Here is a 21,881-nt window from a genome sequence, read left to right as displayed (position 1 = left end):
AAAAGAACAGGATTTCTTCAAAATAGTATTATTTTCTAACAATATGTCTTTACTATATATATTTTTTTAATCAAATTAACACATCCTTGCTGAATAAAAATGTTAATTTCTTAAGAAAAAAAAAAATATACCAACCCCAAACTTTTAAATAGTAGTGTAGATTGTAACACAACATTTCTATTTTGAATAAACACTGTTCTTTTTAACTAAGAATCCTGAAAAAAGTATCAGAAGTCCCAAAAATATTAAGCAGCACAACTGTTCCCAACATTGATGTAATGTAATATTAATACAGATATTAAAATAAACATAAATTAAGTTTAGACATGTCTCTTATGCAAAAAAAAAAAAAAAAAAAGCCTTAATTTTCTTTTGTTCAAAATATAATAGTTTGGACATTTCTTGGCAGTTTTCAGCCTTCTAGAATGTCAAATGCATGCTGACATCCGTAACATAACGCAGGGGCTTTGAACCGTCACTTTTTTAAAGTGTTCATTCTGAAACATCAGAATCTTTTGAGAACTATTTTCATATTCCATTTTTGGCACCAGACCACAAGAATTTGTAAAGCACTAAAGGATTAATCTTGCAAAACATCTAAATGTGCGGATTTGTCTATAAAGTCAGATTTATAACAGTCCTTTTGAGAAGTTAACATTTAATGCTAAAGCTATTTTCAGTCAGATTTCCCTACAAGCAAGGAAATAAAAATATTGTATGATTGACATTACCAAAACACAAGACCACTGGTCTCTAAATCAACTTGAGTTGCCCAAAAGAAGGGAATTTTTTTTTTTTTTCAGACAGCATAGAAAAATATGAGAGGAGGTACTGGACTTGGTCCAAGCTTTAAACATACAACGTATGTCTTCTGATTTTATAATGCATAATACCTACAGTCCCAAACGTTTAGCTGCCAAGAGCAATGCCTTTATTGTCGTAACAGACCAGAAACATTTAAAGCCAAAACTGTGTGGCCTGAAAGTGCTGTGAAACCATCTTTGGATTTCCCGATTATTCCCTCTCAACTCAGCAGTGAGTCGGAGAAGAGGAATGTGTGTAACAGAAACTTCCTAAACCGCTGCTGGGTTTGAGCCTCTATCCACACAGTCTAATACATGTTGGAATGTTCTCAAAAACCGAAACAAACGAACAAACACACACACAAATAAACATCAAACCACCGAGAACAGGCGATTTTGCTTGCTTATGCCAAGGTTGGGAAACTGACCGACCATGGGCTGGTCCAGGACAGCGTTCTCAGATGAGGGAAATGCGAACGGGAACGCTGGGCGATTCGGTCCTCTGTGGTGAGTGTTGACTCACCAGATGTTCTACCACCGTGTGCTTAGACATGTGTTTCATAAGGTAGGTCTCCTGGAAAGGGACGTTAAACAACAGGTGTTTATGAAACAAGGAGAAGAACAAAGAAGACTGCATAGAGTATGAAACTATTTTATTCATGGATTGTCTGTATGAGGGCGTGTGAGAAAATGCGGTACTACTATGGAAATGTAAAATAACAGATAAATAATTATTTAAATAAATAACTAAAAATATTTGAAATGAAAACTGCAAAAGAAAATTTCGTGTCACTTATTTCACATATTTTACCATTTTAATAATGTACAAAATAAATGAGCATATAAGAAATGCCACATCCCCGTGGTTCCCAAACTGTGGTACTCAGGGTTATTATGGTTTACTAAAACTAAAAATATTAAAATATTTGTTACTTGAAGTTAACTAAAATAAAATATAATATAACCCTCAAAATTATTTTGTTTCAGCATGTTGCCAAGGCAACATTTATAATTTTTATTTAGTTTAACAATGTACTAAAATAAACAAAAAAATTAATAAAAGCTATATAGACATTAAAAACAAATCTAATAAAATTATTAAAAAAATCAAATGACTAAAACGTTAATAAAAAGTAAAATGGAAATGATAATAAAAACTATTCAAATTCAAACTATTAATAAACTATAACACTGTATACTAAAATAACTAGTGCTATCGCAATTAATCGCATCCAAAAGAAGTTTTTATTTGCATAATATATGTGTGTGTATTGTGTATGTTTATTATTTATATATAAATACACACAGATACAGTAAATATTTTGAAAATATTTACATGTATATACTTATATTCTTATATTTTATATTATATATAAATATATTGAACATATAAACATATATTTTTCTTAAATACATACATGCGTTTGTATTTATATGTACATAATAAATATACACAGTATACACACATATATTATGTAAACAAAAACTTTTGGATGCAATTAATCGCGATTAATCGTTTGATAGCACTAATAATAACACTAGTGGTACTATCTTGAAAATAAACAAATAACTAAAAATATTTAAATGGTCACATTTTATTTTAAATAGCTGTATTTCTAATTTGGATCTGTTTGTTCAGAAATTGTAGAAATTGGTCACCATTTATTTTCCCCACTATTTCTAAATCACCTTTTTGGGATTTTTTGTGACCTATTTTGTCACCTTTTTTTATGGTCTTATGGTGTGTCAATTTTTTTTTATCTTTCAGTTAATGTAAGGTCATAAATATTACATGCATCTTAATTATAAAGAATCAGCAACACGCCAATCATAAATGTTTTGGATATTTAGTATAAAGCATGTCACATCATCTTCATAAAGTATTTTATGTCAGCTACACATTAACTGATTTAAGAGCACATGGCTCTTGGGTCGGAAAGTTGAAGTTTAAAGGGATACTCCACCCCAAAATGAAAATTTTGTCATTAATCACTTAAACCCTCAAAAGCTTTGTTCATCATCATCAGAATATTCCATCTGCCATCAGTGGTTCAACCATAATGTTATGAAGCAACGAGAATACTTTTTGTACACAAATAAAACAAAAATAATGACTTTATACAACAATTTCTCCTCTGTGTCTCTCCACATCAGCGTAGCACCATTTTGGAGAACATCCGCTGAACGCAGGCAGTGTACGCTATTCTGATTTTTCTTTCAAATCAAAGCGTAAATATACATAGAAAACATTTCCTTGTGGCATGGCTGACACAGAGCTGCCTGCGTTCAGCGGATGTTCTTCAAAATGGCGCTACGCTGATGTGGAGACAAATTGTTGAATAGAGTCGTTATTTTTGTTTTATTCGCGTATAAAAAGTGTTCCCGTTGCTTCATAATGTTACGGTTGAATCACTGATGGCAGATGGAGTATTCTGACGATGCTTTCATACTTTTCTGGACCTTGACAGTGTATTTTACTTGGCAGTCTATGGGGCAGTCACAAGCCTCCCGGTTTTCACCCAAAATATCTTAAATTGTGTTCCGAAGACAAACAAAGCTTTTACAGGTTTAGGACGACATGGGGGTAAGTGATTAATGACAAAATTTTCATTTTGGGGTGGAGTATCCCTTTAAACTACATCAGAGTCAGAGTGATGAACGCTGTAGTACTTACTGAGGTGTAGGCTCGACCACACATGCTGCAGCAAAATGCCTTGGCGTTTTTGATTGCGTGAGCTGACAAGTGGATTTGGAGGGAGGCGGAGTCAGAGTAAGCGCGGTAACAGTTGGAGCACTTGTAAGGCTTGTCTTTATTATGTGATCTCTGGTGAGACTGTGGTGAGTAAAGAAAAAGTTCAGTTAATTTAAATATATATAATATTTTTAGGTTTAGTTCATATAATATATTTTTAATGAACTATGGGAACAATTACAAAAGAAGAGATATTTGGGTCTTACTTGCAGATTGGAGAGCTGTGTGAAGGATTTTTCACAGCCTGGCTGGAGACATTTATACGGCCGATCACCTGTGTGGATTCTGTAGCAAAGCAAAATGTGATGACAAACATCAACCTGAAGTTCACGACCCGAGCTCTTCAAATCAAACACGTGCACAAACTGAGGCTGAAAAGTCACCTGGTGTGCTGCTGCAAGTGTGAGAGCTGGCGGAAGGAGTTCTCGCAGTAGGAGCAGTGATACGGCTTCACTCCCAGGTGAATGCGCAGGTGTTGGGCCAGGTAGGACGCGTTGGCGAAGGACTTGGTGCAGTGAGGGCACTTGTGTGGCTTTGCTTCCGTGTGGGTCTTGGAGTGTATCTGCATGTCCGACTTGGAGAAGAACGTCAGCGGACACACTTTACATCTGAAAGACAAAACACACATTTTTCCTGAAAACCTAGGGCATAGAGTATAGGTTATGTGGCCGGTAAAGTCTGCAAATGGTATGAAAGCAATTTAAATGACACACCGCAAGTTTGGGGCTAAATAAAACAAAGTGAAAACACACTTTGGAGAAAGGAAAATCAATTTGTGTTTGCACCGAGAGATGAGACACATGAAAACAACATGAGAAAATCGTGCAGTGTGTTTAGGACTTTACTGGTTTGGAATGACATGAGGGTGATTAATTAATGACAGAATTTTCATATTTGGGGGAACTATCCCTTTAAACAAATTGTTATCTTCTGAAGCTGTACCTGTAGGTTTTGCCCTCTTTGGCAGTGATGCTGACAGTTGACTGGTCGGCTCCAGAGGCCAGGATTGGGTAGGGAACGACTAAGAGCGGCCCAGAGGGGTTTTCAGCTTTGATCTTTTTGCGACCTCGTCCTATGCTCTTTGGAGGAGGACCCAGCAGTCCTGCCAGTCCTCCGCTGTTTTTGATAAAGTCCATCCCTGGCCCACCAGACAGTCCTGAGATGAGGTTTGGGGAAGGAGCGCCGCCCTGACGCGTCTGACTGCTGGTGGTTGGAGTGGTCGGGGTGCTCGGCGTCACGCTCTCTGACGTGTTGTGGTTGGCAGTTCGAGAAGACGTCAGCGACAATCCTGAAAAGGAACCTCACTTTAAGGAACAGTTCACCTACAAATGGAAATCTGCTGATAATTTACTCACCCTCATGCCATTCAAGATGTAGAGTTTGTTTCTTTATGGAAACCAATTTTGAGAATTTTTGGAAACAGTGGATCCTCTGCAGTGAATGGGTGCCGTCAGAATCAGAGCTCAAACAGCTGATATAAACATCACAATAATCCACAAGCAATTCACTTAACCTGTGCATATTTCTCTCCCCATTCAGATGAGACAACTAGTATTTTGTCCAGAAGTTAAAATGCCTTGATGAATTTGTTTATTACAAACACAAGACGTTAATTGCTGGACTGTAGACTTGTGGATTATTGTGATGTTTTTATCAGCTGTATGGACTCTCATTCTGACGGCACCCATTCACCGCAGAGGATCCTTTGGTGAGCAAGTGATGTATTGCTACATTTCTCCAAATCTGATGAAGAAACAAACTCTTTTACATCTTGGATGGCCTGAGGGTCAGAAAATTTAGTTTTTAGGTTGAACTGTTCTTTAAATGCAAGAAAGAACATTTTTGCATTGGCGTACCTGACAGATGATTCGCTCTGGATGGCTGGTCTATGATTTGCCGCAAATGCCAGTCTTCCCACAAACCTCTTGCTTTAATAGCCGTTTTGTCGTCCAGATTCAAGTTTACGTCACCTAGAATACGACCTGCCCACATTATGTGCACAGTTAGCAGTATGCATGTGTCTCAGTGAGCAGATCTGTGCTATGCAGCGGGGAATGTACCTGCGACAGTGCTGGAGGCAGGTCGAGCGTGTAGGGCGATGTCAGGCTGGGTGGTGCTGTGAGCATGGAGGCCCGGCATGTGCTGCAGCTTAGATATATTGTGCTGCCCGCCTTCTGTGGACGTGGGCGGCACCAGCAAGGGCTGCTGGGAAGGGACAGAAGTGGGCGGCAGGTGTTGAGGTCTGATTTTCTCCGCCATGAGCTGTTCTTTGATCTTGTTGATCAGCACGAGGTTATCCAACTGGGGAAAAAAGGGTGAAAGTGAGATTAGAACAAGCAGATGGTTCAAATCCTCCTGGTTCTGAACTACTGACATGATGAGAAGAACACGTGTTTAATCCTGTAAAGCCTGACTTATGAGACAAGTCCGAAAAATCGGATTTTCGGCAGTATGCTGATTATTTACAGGCCTTAGAAATTTGATACGATACAGCAGGCTTTATAGGGTTAAAAGTGTTTACGGTCTAGAGAAAGATCTGACAGAACATTTAAAAGATAAGATGCATTTAAAACTCTACACTTAAGCATCCTGGCGCCGTTATCTGCTACTTAAAACAACTAGTAAACAATAAAGATTAAGCCTAGTGCTGAACTAAAGTAAATTATTGATGCTAAACTTTTTAGATAAACAGCAAGGATTAATGAAGTCTGTCCGCTGATGCATGTTTGTTTCCTTACCTGACCAGGAATAGATGGTGGAGGAGGCCAGAAGTATGGATTATTAAATCGAGGTTCTGCCATTCTGAAACACACACAGTCATGGTTGATTAACGATGCTTTATTTTATCTTCATTCATTGTTACGTCGCTTTAATTTGACCAATCCTAGGCTGAGCACAGTTTTGACCATTTTCTTTAAAACAACATGCACTTGTAAATCATTAGAAATATGGCCAGAATAAGTATATTAAGACATTTTAGGATTAATTTAAGGTGTTCTTAAGGAATCAAACACTGGGATCATGTACTGCTTTATGTACAGAGTTACAGTAAAGCTTAATTATAATGATATGAAATGACAGCCATTGTTCAGAGGCTTTTGCTGTTGGCTTAAGTCTTGCACTAATACCCTTATTAATTGCAGACTGTGCCTTTAAATGCATCAGCACATTAGGATTATTCACAACACAGTGATATGAATATGATACAACACAGAACAAGCATTTCAAGCAAACTCATGCTGTTTGTTCATACACAGTTCACACACCCACAGCAGATTGCTCAATATTGCCAAACTCAACATGACGCCTGTTGGGAAAATCAAACAAATTACATCTTCCTAAAGCAACACACTTTGAATACCGCTTGTTGCATTGCTGGCATTGAAATAGCAACATAAAAATACATTTGCTGTGACGATGCAAAAGTCTTTAAATTACACTGGTCAATCAGAAAGCACTATTTAAAAGCAAAGCTGACTGTAAAGAGAAAATAAAAAAGATCATTTAAATGTTAAAACCTGAAAATTTCAAATGCATATGTACAGTAAATGTGGCAGATTCATATGTAAAAGTGAAAACTCTACCTCACAGGTTTAGCAGGAAGTGAAATAGACACCCTTTCAGCATCATTGAGGAAATATTCAGCGGGGTCTGGGCTCATATATTTGGACATATCGCTTTTATTATTTCTGGCTCCGCCGCTAAATGAATTTCTCTGCAAGGCCCTTTAGTCAAACACTCTCAAGACCCATAAGCACTGCCAAAACATTCGTAGCACAGTGTCATGGACATAATGCAAGAAAACGATACACCTAAAGTAATCACACCGTATGGAACCATTCCTAAAGGGCCAGATGGGTAAAGTTAAAAATTAAAAGGGTGGAAAGACGAACGTCATTGTCCTGTTTGTTCAATACAACCACTTCAAGGAATCCTTTCCTGTTGCGTTCTGCTCATTTTGACCCAGAAAGGATCTTCTTTTCCTTGTAAATGCTGGATAATGTTATCACATTTGAATAAAGCCTAACTGACTTTGACAACTTCCCCAATTTTTAAAAAAAATATATATTTTTGTACTTTTCAGGGATTTTTTCTTCCTTGTTGTTGTGGTGACCCCAGTCAAAAATGACGGGTCTAAAAAAAGAATAGCTTATAAATATCTTGTCATGCTATATTATCACCAAATACTGGATTCGATATTTAATTCAATTTGTTTTAATTCAGTTACCACTGGTTTTGTGTTTCTTTATGGAACTGATTTTTTATTGCACCTCAGTTTTTGAGTGATATGATGCTATTTTGATTCAAAAAGAAGGTACATAAGCTTAGATAAATGAGGCCTACGAGTTCCAAAGAAACAAAACCTGTGCTAAAATTAAAGAAAAAAAAAAAAAGTTGACAAAAAGACTGAATCCAAGATTTGGTGACAAAATAGACTAGCATAATGAGAAATTCACAAGCGATTTTTAAAAGACTGGAAACACAAAATTTTCAAATGCAAAATAGCTTATACATAAACACTGCAGAGTATATCAAATATGACTCTGGAACACAAAACCAATCAAAATTATCAATTTGTCTTTTATGCCAAAAATCATTAGGATATTAAGTAAATATCATGTTCCATGAAGATATTTTGTAAATTTTGTACCGTAAATATATCAAAACTTTTGATTAGTAATATGCATTGCTAAGGACTTCATTTGGACAACTTTAAAGGCATTTTTTTCAATATTTAGATTTTTTGCACCCTCAGATTCCAGATTTTCAAATAGTTGCATCTCGGCCAAATGCTGTTCAATCCTAACAAACCATCCATCAACAGAAATCTTATTTATTCAGCTTTCAGATTATGTATAAATCTCAATAAAAAAAAAAAAATGATCCAGGTTCACAAATTATTATGAAATGCCATTAACTAAAAGCGCTGAAATTCACTTAAAATATTTTCATAGCACTGAAAAGTACTTCCAAGAACACCATGATAATACCACAGTAAATGTTCCAAAATAAACATGTAGCATATGCAACAGCAAATACAGTTTCACGCTACAATAGTGCAAGCTTCATTCTATAATCAAATCTACATATTTCGTAGTTTCTTCACATTTAAACGACGCTGAGGTGAAGTCTGTGAGTGACAGGCTGCCTAACAACATTTAAAACGCGAATAAAAACCACGCAGCAGCTTTAAACGACATGTAAATATCAAATCAACATTTTGGCGAAGAATGTCACGTCTCAGAGGCTTTGATAAAAACTGAGATGAAACTTACTCAACTTTTTCTTCTATTCTATCGGCATCCTTGAAATTATTCTCTATTAAAGCACGTCGCTTTTGCTCAAACGTCAAATTCAAGACAATAAGGGACGCGATTCGTGGCTTCTGGAGGTCCAGCTCCCCGGTGTCTGCCTCTCCCACATTCTCAGACAGTTTTATTAAAAAATTCAGACAAAAGGAAAACAAAAATGGCAGCCTGTCTTATTTTTATAAGGACAGGGCGCCATATTCTGCAGATCCCAAAAAATGTAGCCACAAAAACAAAGCGCGTGGATTCAGATGAAAAGAGCGAGGAGTAAATCGCCACGTTATTTGCATTAAGTGCACGAATGATTGTTTTCTTAGATCTGCAGGTTTGAATAGCCCGGCTGGAGGAGAAAAAAAAGAGAGGAAAAAAAACCGAGAGACTTCCTACAACAATCATGCGATGCTACCAAATCACGCAGATGGAAACAGACGCGCGCCTCTCCAGCGAAAATCTAACAGTTCTATCGCGACGCAATTATGCAGGAGCGTGCAGATGCAACATTGTTGCAACATGCGTCTGCTTTTGATTTTTTTTTTTCTTTTATTTGAACTTTTTGCTCACTCGAATGACTGCTAGCGTCGCTTCAACGCATCATGCAAATGTAAAAAAAAAATTCTATGCTTTCGTGAAGGTGAAAAGAGCGCGACAGACATACCTTGCGCACACTTCGACGGAGGATTTATGATATTTAATGAAAGGTTCTGATGTTCTTTCGGCTTTGCCTTCAGAGGGAGTTCAGACCTTCCGGGTCGCCTGCCGTTCACTTCTGGGTGCTGCAGGGCAGGCACAGCGCTAGAACAGCCAAATCATATATGATCACATATTATAAGAGCTTTCCACATGAAAATATTCGCTAAAAAATAAAAAAATAAACAGGACTATTTAACATTTTGTGTTACTGTAATGTCCTATGAGAAGTGTGTCAGAGAACTGATTTCGACGACAGGGAGCTCAAAAGAGCTGAGATCTGAGAGTGATTCAGAAAAGACCATAGGAAAAATAGATACTGTAATACGCGTTTTATAATAAAAAGCCATTTGAAAAAATACATTGTTTTGTAACAGGACAGAGGAATTGCATAACATCCATTTACACCTCTGTGTCTCGTGGAATGTAAACAGTAGGTTGGATTTTAATAAGAATAGAATAGAATAGAATAGAATAGAGATACATGTGCAAACAAAAACAATATAAATGTATGCTTATACAACCAGTCTAGTTTACCATTTTCAACATCTAAATACAGTCATCAGATCTATAAAATACCACTAATTGAAGTATAGAAATTCTGAGTGACCTAAAAATACACTGAAAAAAAAAAAGAATTATTCATTTACTTTAGCTACATTTAAATAAACAAATTTAGTTTACTAACTTTCAACATTTTTTTTATTTAAATGTAGCAAAAATAAATTGTTTGCAACCACTTACCATTAAAAAAATAAACGTATGTTCCTTGAAATAAAGTAGATTTAACTGAAACAAAATAAAATAGAAAAAAAAGCTAGCTGCCAATATTTCACATTTCTATTTTCTTTAACTTGGCATATTAAATAACTAAAACTAAAATAAAAATGAATAAAAACTATATTAACATTTTTTAAATTGCTAACAAAAAGAGAAAAAAAGGAAAACCCAACAAAACAACTAAAATTAAAATAAAACAAAATATAAGATACAATAATTTAATTTAATTGATTAATAACAGATAAAATACTACTGTTTAAGGACAATTTCCTTTCTTAGTATTGTATGTTTGCTCGTCGGTGTGAGTTCTCCGCATTCTCTCAGCTGAACGATAGATGGCAGCACGCGCTCAGTCCCCTGCAGTCTGATGTAAACATGTGTGACGTGTCACCAGAGACACGAGCACTACGTCAGGAAAGTCGCATGCGCACGTCTGAACACCTGTGGTCGTGGAGGAAGCAGATGGACGGGTTTCCGCAGTCAAACACTGACCCTCCTTCCACACTGACGCGTGCTTTGAGTCTAGGTAACGTCACAGATAATGCGTGACCGTGTAGACACGTCCCACTGGTGGAGGGGGAGGAGAAATGCACACAATCACTCACTGTGAAGTCAGAAAGACGAGTGGACATAAGCTGCACGACTGACTGCAGGTGTGCTCAGGATCTGTCTGTGCTTGGACCTGCAGCTCCTCAGATGTCTGAGCTCACATCCTGTCATCTCTAGCTTCTGGTGAGTGAGTCCATCAGGTTGTGCTGGCCCTGTAATTATGACCAAATGCAAAATGCTGTTGATTTTAATTTTCATGAGAATATAGGCTATCTTGAGTAGTGGATGGAGTGGCAAACTCTTGAATAAGCACATATATATATATATATATATATATATATATATTATATATATACACTCCATCCACTACTCAAGATAGCCTATATTCTCATGAAATTATTGGTAACCCTTACTCGGAATTGGTGCTCTGCATTTAACCCATCCAAGTGCACACACACAGCAGTGAGAAATGAAAAAAAACATTTAAAAAGCATTAAAGTAGTCAAATCTTAGATGTTTACTAAGATCCTTCTATTATCTATTAAAACCCACTATAATATATCAAATATTAGTAAGATTAACATACATAAAATCATCATTTATTGGGTACTTTCAATTGGGGGTGGCTGTCACGAACCCGAGCCCCTAACTTATGAAAATATTGAATTTTTTTTTGTATTTTTTTCCATTGTTGTTTTTAAAAGCATCTTTTTGATTCTTTTAAAAAGTTAAGTTCAAAAAAATATTTAATATTTTATTTGTAAATTATGAAACTATTTTAAAATACAATGTGTCCCGCATTTTTCATGTCACTACCTAAACAGTGTATGTTTTAGTTCATTGATTGATTTGAACTAAACCCATAAATTTATGATCAGGAAGTATTCCTGCATGTGTCCCCTCTTTTATAGCTACAAGGTGTGAGTAGATCTCATCATTTTGAGGTAAATGTGTAACTTTAAGGAACGTCACTACGAAACACCTTTTTTCTGCAATTAAGCAAACTTTTTTGGGAGTTATTCCATAAAATGTAGTTTTTATATGTATACCACTGTTCAGAACTGTGCAAGCTAACCATGTGCTGATTAGCAACTTCAAGCTATGTTCAAAAGTTAAAAAAAATTGTCACTACTGAAACGGTCACTAACAAAAAAATCCTTATATTTGGGGGAAATAAGCCAAATTTTAGTACAGTTATGCAAAATTTTTGTATTTTAGTGTTTCAGAAGTGTTTTAGTATGCAAGTTAAAATTCTAGTATACTGATTTATCAACTAGGATTTTTTCTGTATATATATATCTTTCAATGAATCTTGGGGCGTGAACATCATCTGACTTTCACATCTTGTGCATTTATCATCAGCTTCCTTCCAGAGATTGTGCACCACAACTCTTAAATGAAACATCAAGTGACACTGTATTTTTAATGTTTCTTCTAAACGTGAAGATGGAGGGTGTTCTGGGTGTTATGCTGCATCTGTGTGTGTGCAAACTGATGAGCAGCATGCTGTTGTGTTCGTCTGTAATCACACACACCATCACTGCGGTCAGTCTGTGCTGCAGCTGCCTGCTGTTATTTACAGACCTCGCTGTCACTGGTAAGCAGAACCACAAACCTTGTCCACATTCTCCACTTAATTCACCAGCTTAAAGAGACAACTCACCCAAAAATGAAAATTCGTTGCTAATTTACTCACCCTCGGGCCACCCAAGATGTAGTAAAGAAGATTTTTAGCTGGTTCTTGTTGATTCATAAAATGCAAATCAGGCAGCTGCCTGTTTTAGAGAATAAAAAGGCATATCAAGGAACACATAATTAATACTAGTGGCTTCGGACAATATAATAAGGTCTTATGAAGCAAAACGATCGGTCTGTGCAAGAAACTGAATATTATTTACAACATAGTCTGCATTCCAGATCCTCAGGTAAACGGTCCGGAGTGATGTCTGGTTCACGAGCGAATCATTCTTTTGAACCTTTAGTGAACTAGTTGAATCAGTTCACCAAATTGGACTGAACGAAACGGTTCACGGCTCGAGCAGCACAGATCGACAAGTTACTCAATCGAAACTCACTTTTTCACGCATGTGCGTGCTTTGATCTACACATAAACAAAGCATGCACGTGGTGTGCTGCGCCTTGTTTATGTTCAGAGGAAAGCACGCGCATATATTGTGGTACTCTCCAAAATGGGGCTAGGGTGACGTGGAGGAAAAGAATTGTTGAATAAAGTTATTTTAGTTTTTTTCACAACAATAAGTATACTTGTAGCTTTATAAAATTATGGATGAACCACTGATGTCACATGGACTATTTTGTCGAAGTTCTTGGTACCTTTCTGGACCTTGAACGTGGTAGGACCCTAGCGGTCTAAGCTCTCGGATTTCATCAGAAATATCTTTATTTGTGTTCCGAAGATGAACAAAGGTCTTATGGGTTTGGAACAATATGAGGGTGAGTAATTAATGACAGAATTAAAATTTTTGTGTGAACTATCCCTTTGATAATATAATTGCGTATAATTTGCATATTTAAGTAAATTTACTAATGAATTGAACCGATTCATTGAAACAAAAGAACCAGTTCACGGAAAAGAATGGAATTTTCCTGTTTGCTTGAGGCTCTGGTTTACAGGTAATAATACTCAGTTTCTTACACAGACCGATTGTTTCCCTTCATAAGACCTTATTATATCATAAGAAGCCACAGGTATTAATTTTTTTGTATTATTCTCAAAAAAGAAACAGGCAACCATTGACTTGCATTTTATGAAGCACCAAGGACCACGGTTTCAGCTAAAAATCTTCTTTACTGTTCTACTCAAGAAAAAAATCATTTATATCTTAGATGGTGTATTTGGGTGTACTACTCCCTTTAATGCCTCTTTCCTGTTCCTCCAGTGTTTTTGCTCTACATCTGGTTCATGGAGTCCTGGTTGACGCCTTTTTATGCGTCTTCGGATGTCATCGCCCTTCGATTTCTGCTCTTCCTTTGCAAGGCCTATGGAGTTGTGTTACTGCTGATGCCGCCTTTGATTGCTGTGGAGTTGTTGGTTGATCTGCTGTGTCCTCAAAGTGGGCGAACGAAGGGTAGAGATGCAAGCGAATCCCTCTCTAGAACAGTTGGCTATTTGGGATGTTTTCTAGCATGGAGCATGAGCGGGATCTACAGCAGCCACGACTGGATGCTGGAGCAGATCTCAGTGGAAACCTGTCAAGGAAAAGGTGGCCATCTTCTCACGTGCCTTCCCAGCGCTGATGAGTCTTCCTGGGTTCTTCCTTCTATGGTGGTCCTGTTGAGTTTAACAGGGAGCCTGGGTCTGTTCAGGACGAAGGCATCCAGAAGATTGCCTGACTCATCTAAAAACACACAGATGGCCAAGAAAAAGGACTATTTGGGCCCTGGGCTAATGCATATGTCACAAACTCTGGTTGACTCAGAAAAAACACCCACCAGCTGTGGCGTACACATGGCTGGGTTTGTGAACAGTGAGCCACGACAGATCTGTCCTGGGAATGGTGTACTGTGCGCTAAACAAACCGGTTTGGCAGACAGTATCAAGAAACAAAAGCAATCATCCAGCTTTGCAACATTTGCACAGTCCAAAACCGATCTTTCTCTGGAAGTCACATCATTGGCTGTCTTTAACAGGACAGACGCAAAGTCTCAAAGCAGATGCTATTGGTTTCCCAAAATGGAAAGTCCCTGCTCAGGGCGAGAAATCTTCACAGGGTTGGTATGCGTGGCTCTAGTTTGTGTTTTTCCCACAGTCATCAGTGGTAATATTCTCCTAATCTTTAATCTGGAGAATCTGGTGGTGTACAACTTAAAACTCTCTTCAGTTAACAGAGTACCGGATCTGTAAGTGCTGAAGGTGCGGATGTGTGGATAAACAAATACAAATCTATATATTTAACCCCCTGGTGCTCTTTGGTCATTTTTGACTAAAAATTTTTATTTGTTTTTTTTAGAATTGTTTACGTCATCAGAATGATGGCACTTGTGTTTTATTCTAAATTCTAAAAGATTTGAAAAGGTGATTTATAATGACTGGAATCATTGGACATTAATGGAGAATACATTTTTTCTAGAGGACACTCTTGGTATTGTGCCGGGGAAAATAAAAAATCTTACTGAAAGCTCTTTTTTGAGGTATCAGCCTCAAATTTGGAACATAACTTTTTTTTCACTTCAGCAATCTCCTCTTTAAAATAGACCAAACTCAAGTCTGTGCTCTAAAGCATTCAAGACTAACAACAGTTTAAGTTGGAAATTTCATGCAATGAAATTGTGGTCAATAGGCAATAAAAGCATAAATATAATTTATGCATAAATATGCATACATGTAATTTAGTACCATAAAACCCCCTAGAAAATGTGAACTATTTATAAAAAAAAACACTATGAAACTAAAATATAGTAAATTAACTGAATTAAAAAAACATCGGTATTTGAACAACGTGAGGAGCACTAAAGGGTTGGAGTCAGTGTATATATATATATATATATATATATATATATATATATATATAGTATATATATATATATATATAAAACAAAACATTATTTCAACGTAGACAGGCAGCATTAGTAAAATCTGTTTTAAATTAATTGGAAAATATGAATAGTTTGTTGTATATATATATATATATATATATATATATATATACACACACACATATATACACACATAAACATACACACACACACACACAAACACAATCTATTAGCATGTGGTTCTTGAAATGAACAATGATGAGATAACATGACTTTCATGTCACCATGTCGTCAAGTGACCCTTGAGAAAAATGTGAAAACAAAAAAACGTGATTGAACTCTGAATTACCTCTGATGGAGGAGGTTTGTGAAGCTGAAAACTGCAAAAGGAGATGGCCAATCCGTCAATGTCCGTGAAACAAAAGAGAAACACGTTTGATGGATCGTCTATGCAAGACAAAATCTGATAGAAGACGACAAATTAAATTGCCGAAAAAAACATATTAACAAAACAATACACTAGTTAATTACATTCACCTTCCCAAAAGACCAAAAGTAATCATATGAGATTGCTGCGTTATTTTTAAACCCAAAACCAGTTTACGGTTCCCTAAAAAAAAGGAATGGGGCCCGAGGGTACCTAAAAAAAACAAAAACAACACTAACATACTCTATGATCAACAGAACAATAGTGACATAACTGTTAATTAGCAATGACAACAATAATCAAACTCCAAAATTTCCTGCAACTTAGAATCAAACACAAAAAAATCAGTTCAACTTAAAAACCAAACACAATACAACGAACAATAAAAAAAGAGCAAAATCACAAACCCTGCGCCGTCTTGAGGTACATCAAAAACAAGTAAAAATAAGAGCAATCACAAAGTTGACGGGTTAAGAGGATACAGCTCTTGAAGAACAGCAGAGGTCTCCCTGCGCCGTCTTGAGGTATCTGTATGTGAAACCGTACTCTGAAACTGAAGAAGCCTTTGTTAATCGGCCCATCTTCCTTCCCGCGACGAGCTCTTAGCTGTAGTTCTCTTCTGAAAGCAATACCATTCGCTTCAAAACTGTATCTGTGCGAGAGAAACGAAACCGACGTCCTAGACCAGAAACTATTCTCGAAGGGTTGAAACATGTGCACAACGATTGTAGGGGCGAATGTGTATGCAACCCAAAACGCTCAGTAGACATCTTCCTTGCAACGAAGGTAACACATCATACTCGGATTACGATGTTTGAAGCTAACGCCACCACTCAGCATTGGCTTGGTTTGTTGGAATTATCGCTGTGGATTTGTAGATGAACATATGTGGCCTAGTTACTCTTGATTTACAGCGGTCATGATACACGGTATGTTCCTTCTTTGGAAAAGCCCGTACACAAAGATGATCATGGTGCTACGGTTCCCTAAAAAAAAAAATGAGCGAATGGGGCACCGAGGTGTGGGGCTTGTGCACCATTTCGAACAAGGAACAATACGTGATATATTTAGGCCTGGTATGAGCAGTGTGTAGTGGCATATTTGCGTGTTAAACTGGTAATTCAGTGTCTGAAGCACACTTCATCAACAAAAACTCCAAAATCATTTTCCTTGCGACATATGAATTTAGCAAAGTACGGTAACCCGACTTGTGACTGACGGCTTTGATGCAAGAGCAAATTCAATGAAGCTCCCGCCAATATCTCCTTGGAAATAAATGACTTCGGTTCTGTCGCTTGTGTTTGTTGAAGATAGTGGGAAAAGACCGTCTAAAAGCAGTGGAAACGCCTGTACTGACGAGAATCGTTTTCATTTTGCCAACAAAAAAAACAGAACGACAGGTTTACATTTCAGCATTTTAACTAAGAAGACGACAAATTATAAGCTGTCTAAACAGATGTGTTAAGAATTCATGAGTTTATGAGGTGCATTTTCCTCGCAAAGTAAATAATCTGTTCATTTTGAGAGCACCAGCTGGTTTCATATGAGATTGCTGCGTTATTTTTAAACCCAAAACCAGTTTACGGTTCCCTAAAAAAAAGGAATGGGGCCCGAGGGGAGCTGTGCTTCACAGAACAATAGTGACATACTGTATGAGCAGTGGCATTTAGAGTTAACTGGTTATTTGTCATGAGCACATTCATCAAACTCCAAAATTTCCTGCAACTTAGAATCGGTACAATTGAATGAGGTTTATGAAGAGCAAATTCATGACCGAACAAGTAAAAATAAGAGCAATCACAAAGTTGACGGGTTAAGAGGATACAGCTCTTGAAGAACAGCAGAGGTCTCCCTGCGCCGTCTTGAGGTATCTGTATGTGAAACCGTACTCTGAAACTGAAGAAGCCTTTGTTAATCGGCCCATCTTCCTTTTGGGCCCTTCTGTTGCTCTAGTTGACTTCTTTGAGAAAGCACCACAGGGCAAACTGACAGCACATAAACTGACGTCCTAGCCAAAAACTCAGACTTGCACAGGCACATGTGAATAACAGGAGAGCAAACAACTCTGATCAGTCCGTGCAAATTATTTGAACACTCATATAATAACTTCTAAGTTTATTTTACCTGTATTCTAACAGGCTTCATTGCGCAGTGAATGCTTTTGGACTCAAGATGTATTTTTGCACAAAACAAATTCATCCAAAATAAAATCCATCAATACCACAAATCCACCAAACCACAACAACAACACAGCACAATAACATTATGTCAGGGGAATGTATTTAAAATTTTATAAATACTATTGACTATTGTTTTTAAATGTTATAACTTGCCTACGAGGTCCCATCATGATATCTATGTAACATATAATCCAGCATCTGGTGCTATATACTGTTGCTCAGTGTAATGTCTTCCCTGAAGCGGAAGCCCTGCAGTGACATCCTTGCATTTCTAGGTGTGAGAAAGTGAGCTTTTCATTATAATGACGGTGAGGTGTCTTTAAGACAGTCTTTTTACAGCTGAAACCTCACACCACCCACACCTCTTTATATCCGTATGACAGCATCTTCTTTTGTAGAGATACATTGTACAGAAGTCTATAGGTTTGACAGGACCCTTGTCCCGAGGGATACTAACACAATTACACACGGCTTCCAGTAAAAACGCGGTATAACAAAACACTTGTGCAATATAAGATCCATAAAGCTTGTCCTAAGTCTCCAGAGTTTCACTAAAGCATGGTGTCCTAACGTCTAAAATCAATTCTTCTACTCACACACAAGCCATTTTCCACCAACACACAAGCAATTAATCTCCAAAATCGCAGTACATAATTTCCAAAAGCCAAAAACAATTCTTCAATATCTCAAAATCAATTCTTAAACATCACAAAACGCAAACAGCTGGCATTGTTTTTAGATGGCAAAAGCAATTCGTCAATTGCTCGCTTTGTCTTGTGATGCATCATAAACAGCTGGAAAAGAAAAGTGCATGTCGAAGGAAGAAAGGAGTTTCACCTGTTGGAAATTGCTAAGGTTTACTTTTTTTTTTTTTTTTGAGAATTGCGACAGTCAAAATGCAAATAATTACAGATCCATATATATATATATATATATAATATATTATATTATATATATATATACTATATACCTAATTATATACATTTACATACAGACATACTTACTTATATATGTAGTCTGGATAATGTATGTGTATATATAATGTTGTATTGTATATATATGATATGTATGTATGTATTATTTGTATATATGTATATAGTGTATAATATGTGTATGTGTGTGTGTATATGTATGTGTGTATGTATGTGTATGTATGTATATATGTGTATATATATATATATATGTATATATATATGTGTATATATATGTGTATATATGTGTGTATATATATGTATATATATATGTAGTATTATATATGTGTATATATATATGTATATTAAAAAAATAATAATAATAATAATAATTAGAAATGCTGCCTTGGCAACTAACTGAAAAAAGCTAAATATAAAAAAACTAATGCAAAAAAAACAATACTACTTAATTTACTACATTGAAGATGGAAAATATAAAAAAAACAAAATATTAAATAAATAAAAAAATAATATATAAATGATAGACAACAAAAAGTTTCTCAAGAACATTATAAAGAGAGTCTTTTTACTAGTTAAACCCCTGAGGGTAAATCTTAATTCAACTACTGTAAATCCTAAATAAATCATCTATTTCCTCAATAAGTAAACAATCTTGATCTCTATGAACACAAACATATTCTGGCAAGTAACACCTTTATTTTTTTGTCTCATTTGACACTTGCTGGGCATGTTATGAAGTCAGTCAAACATAATGAAGAGTCAGAAATGCTTCTGGTTTTACCATTTCTTTTAATTGAACACAAACATTTTTCCTTGAACCTCTAGTTTCAAGAGCTCTTCAGAGTGCATTTAGACAGCAATGAGAGTCAAGCAGCTCTCATCCAAACACACAAGTCATCATCATCACAAACAACAACAATCCTCAGCAGTATATAACTATATATCATAAAGAACCCATCACCATCACTAAAAATAATAATAATAATAATAATAATCGTCTGACTGCCTTAAAACTCGAGAAACAACCTCGATGTCAATTCACAAAAATTCCAAAGCCCCTACACCCCAAAACAAAAAAACACGACAGAACACACACGTACATCAGAACCAATCAGGAGTGGAGAAGTTCAGCTACAGAATAAAACACTGAATGGATGCCGAACCCGTCCATCATTCCAAGTGAAGTTATTTAAACCAGGGCATATAAAGCATAACTCAATGTGCAAAAATTCATGGAGAACTATCAACGCACCACAACAATAATTACAAACACAACAAACACAACATACAAAACATACAACTAAAACACCAACGCAAGAACATCAACGCACCAAACTGAAACAACCCAGCCAAATCAAAGAAAATTTAAGAGGAAAATTAATCAGTGAATCAAGAGTAAAAAAAAACAAAAAAAAAAACAAATTATATATATAAAAATGAAGCGGCAAACAATATAGTTATATAAAATCTGAATATATAAATGTAAATTGTGAATATATAGAAGTAAATCAGAATATATATTTATAAACTTTGTGAATTGGAATACTATAGGGAATTAACATAAGGAATATATATTTATAAATCTGAATATATAAATGTTCTTCAGAATATATAGTCATAAGTCTGAATATATAGATACAAATCTGCATATAATGCAAATCAGAATGTAAAGTTATAAATCTGAATATATACACATGTAAATTGTGATCATGTAGTTACAATTCTGAATATATAAATATTAATTGTAATAGATGTAAATCAGAATATGAATGTACATTTTTTATATACGTAAATGTAAATCATGAATATATAGTTATAATTCTGAAAATCTAATTTTAAATCAAAATATATATTTATAAATCCTGAACATATACTGTAATTTGGAATATATATTGTCTACATCTCTATATGAAAATATCTTTATTATCAGGCATGTCAACTATATATTCAGATTATATTCAGATTCTATACATATATTCATGATTTGTATTTATATATTCAGTTTTTATCCATATATATATATATATATATATATATATATATATATATATATATATATTATATATATCTATATATATAGATATATATATATATATTATATATATTTAGACTTATCTATATATTGGCTACTTTATGTATTCATTTACTCATAATTCGAGTTCATAATATGCATTTTATTTTATAGTATATATAATTATGTAACTGCATAAAGGTTTATTTATTTATTAAATAATTAACTCATAATTCGCGCTTTATAATACACACACACACATACATATTATATATATATATATATATATTTTTTTTTTACGTCACTGAAATTGCATCGGGTCCTTATTTACAAGGGTAATTAATTTTGATTTATAACAACACCAAAAAACCCCCCTGCTATTTCAACACTTGTAAAGAGCAGTGGATGTAGTCTCTCTGAAATGGAAATGTCTTTCACCATCTTATGACCTGATTAGATGCGCTGAAGCAGAAAGATGACCCAGCGTCCTCTTTAACACTTGAACCCTCTTAACGAGACGTCCCAGGACCCTAAACACTGGAATGTTCTAGAAAGTAAGCACAAGATGAATAAATAAAAGCTATATCGATAAAAAAAAAAAAAAAATACACGGATACACACTTTTTTTTTTTACCAAAAAAACAACAACAACCATCCTTCAATAAATACAAACAAACAAGCAAAGTCATGGCCCCTTTTTCATAATAGCAGCAGATGCGTTAGCGGCGTTCGAGTCCTGAATCTCGACAAGAAGGGGATAAAACATGTACACAATCATTCACGCATACAGGGCGCCTGGGGGCCTGATTACTGCAGTCAGACTCTATCAGCATGACCTGAGGGACACAATATTCCACTCACCGATCATGCAGTTATTGAGAAAAAAGAAAGCAAAAAGTTCGTATAGCACTAGTTCAGTGTCTCCACAAACATACCCAAACCAATTGCACAAAC

At 35.7% G+C, this 21,881-nt stretch overlaps 2 protein-coding genes across 6 annotated transcripts; one reads left to right on the top strand and one right to left on the bottom strand.

Moving 5' to 3' along the window:
• Positions 1 to 545: 545 nt before the first annotated feature.
• LOC109066322 (zinc finger protein 362-like) lies at positions 546 to 9,672 on the bottom strand. Of its 3 annotated transcripts, none has more exons than XM_042733730.1 (9): positions 9,520 to 9,672; positions 6,294 to 6,357; positions 5,616 to 5,856; positions 5,412 to 5,537; positions 4,498 to 4,843; positions 3,939 to 4,163; positions 3,762 to 3,840; positions 3,478 to 3,636; positions 546 to 1,377 (listed from the first exon to the last, which is right to left on the bottom strand). In XM_042733730.1, the coding sequence occupies exons 2-9, from the start codon at positions 6,354 to 6,356 to the stop codon at positions 1,261 to 1,263; spliced, it is 1,356 nt and encodes a 451-aa protein (XP_042589664.1). In that variant the 5' UTR covers position 6,357; positions 9,520 to 9,672; the 3' UTR covers positions 546 to 1,260. The 3 variants fall into 3 exon arrangements, with proteins under 3 accessions (XP_042589664.1, XP_042589665.1, XP_042589666.1); XM_042733731.1 differs by lacking the exon at positions 9,520 to 9,672 and adding an exon at positions 8,832 to 9,457; XM_042733732.1 differs by lacking the exon at positions 9,520 to 9,672 and adding an exon at positions 8,837 to 9,457.
• Positions 9,673 to 10,621: 949 nt separating this feature from the next.
• Positions 10,622 to 14,974, top strand: LOC109060423. 3 transcript variants are annotated; one of them, XM_042733727.1, is made up of 3 exons: positions 10,623 to 11,063; positions 12,243 to 12,477; positions 13,781 to 14,972. In XM_042733727.1, exons 2-3 carry the CDS (start codon positions 12,306 to 12,308, stop codon positions 14,743 to 14,745), a joined length of 1,137 nt encoding a protein of 378 aa, XP_042589661.1. In that variant the 5' UTR covers positions 10,623 to 11,063; positions 12,243 to 12,305; the 3' UTR covers positions 14,746 to 14,972. The 3 variants fall into 3 exon arrangements, with proteins under 3 accessions (XP_042589663.1, XP_042589661.1, XP_042589662.1); XM_042733728.1 differs by having other exon boundaries at positions 10,624 to 11,063; positions 12,327 to 12,477; positions 13,781 to 14,971; XM_042733729.1 differs by lacking the exon at positions 12,243 to 12,477 and having other exon boundaries at positions 10,622 to 11,063; positions 13,781 to 14,974.
• Positions 14,975 to 21,881: the final 6,907 nt, after the last annotated feature.

The sequence above is a fragment of the Cyprinus carpio genome, chromosome B11, assembly GCF_018340385.1.
Source record: "Cyprinus carpio isolate SPL01 chromosome B11, ASM1834038v1, whole genome shotgun sequence".
Taxonomy (NCBI): Eukaryota; Metazoa; Chordata; class Actinopteri; order Cypriniformes; family Cyprinidae; genus Cyprinus; species Cyprinus carpio.
The sequence above is the reverse complement of the archived record's forward strand: the minus strand, read 5'-3'. Positions and strand labels throughout refer to the sequence as shown.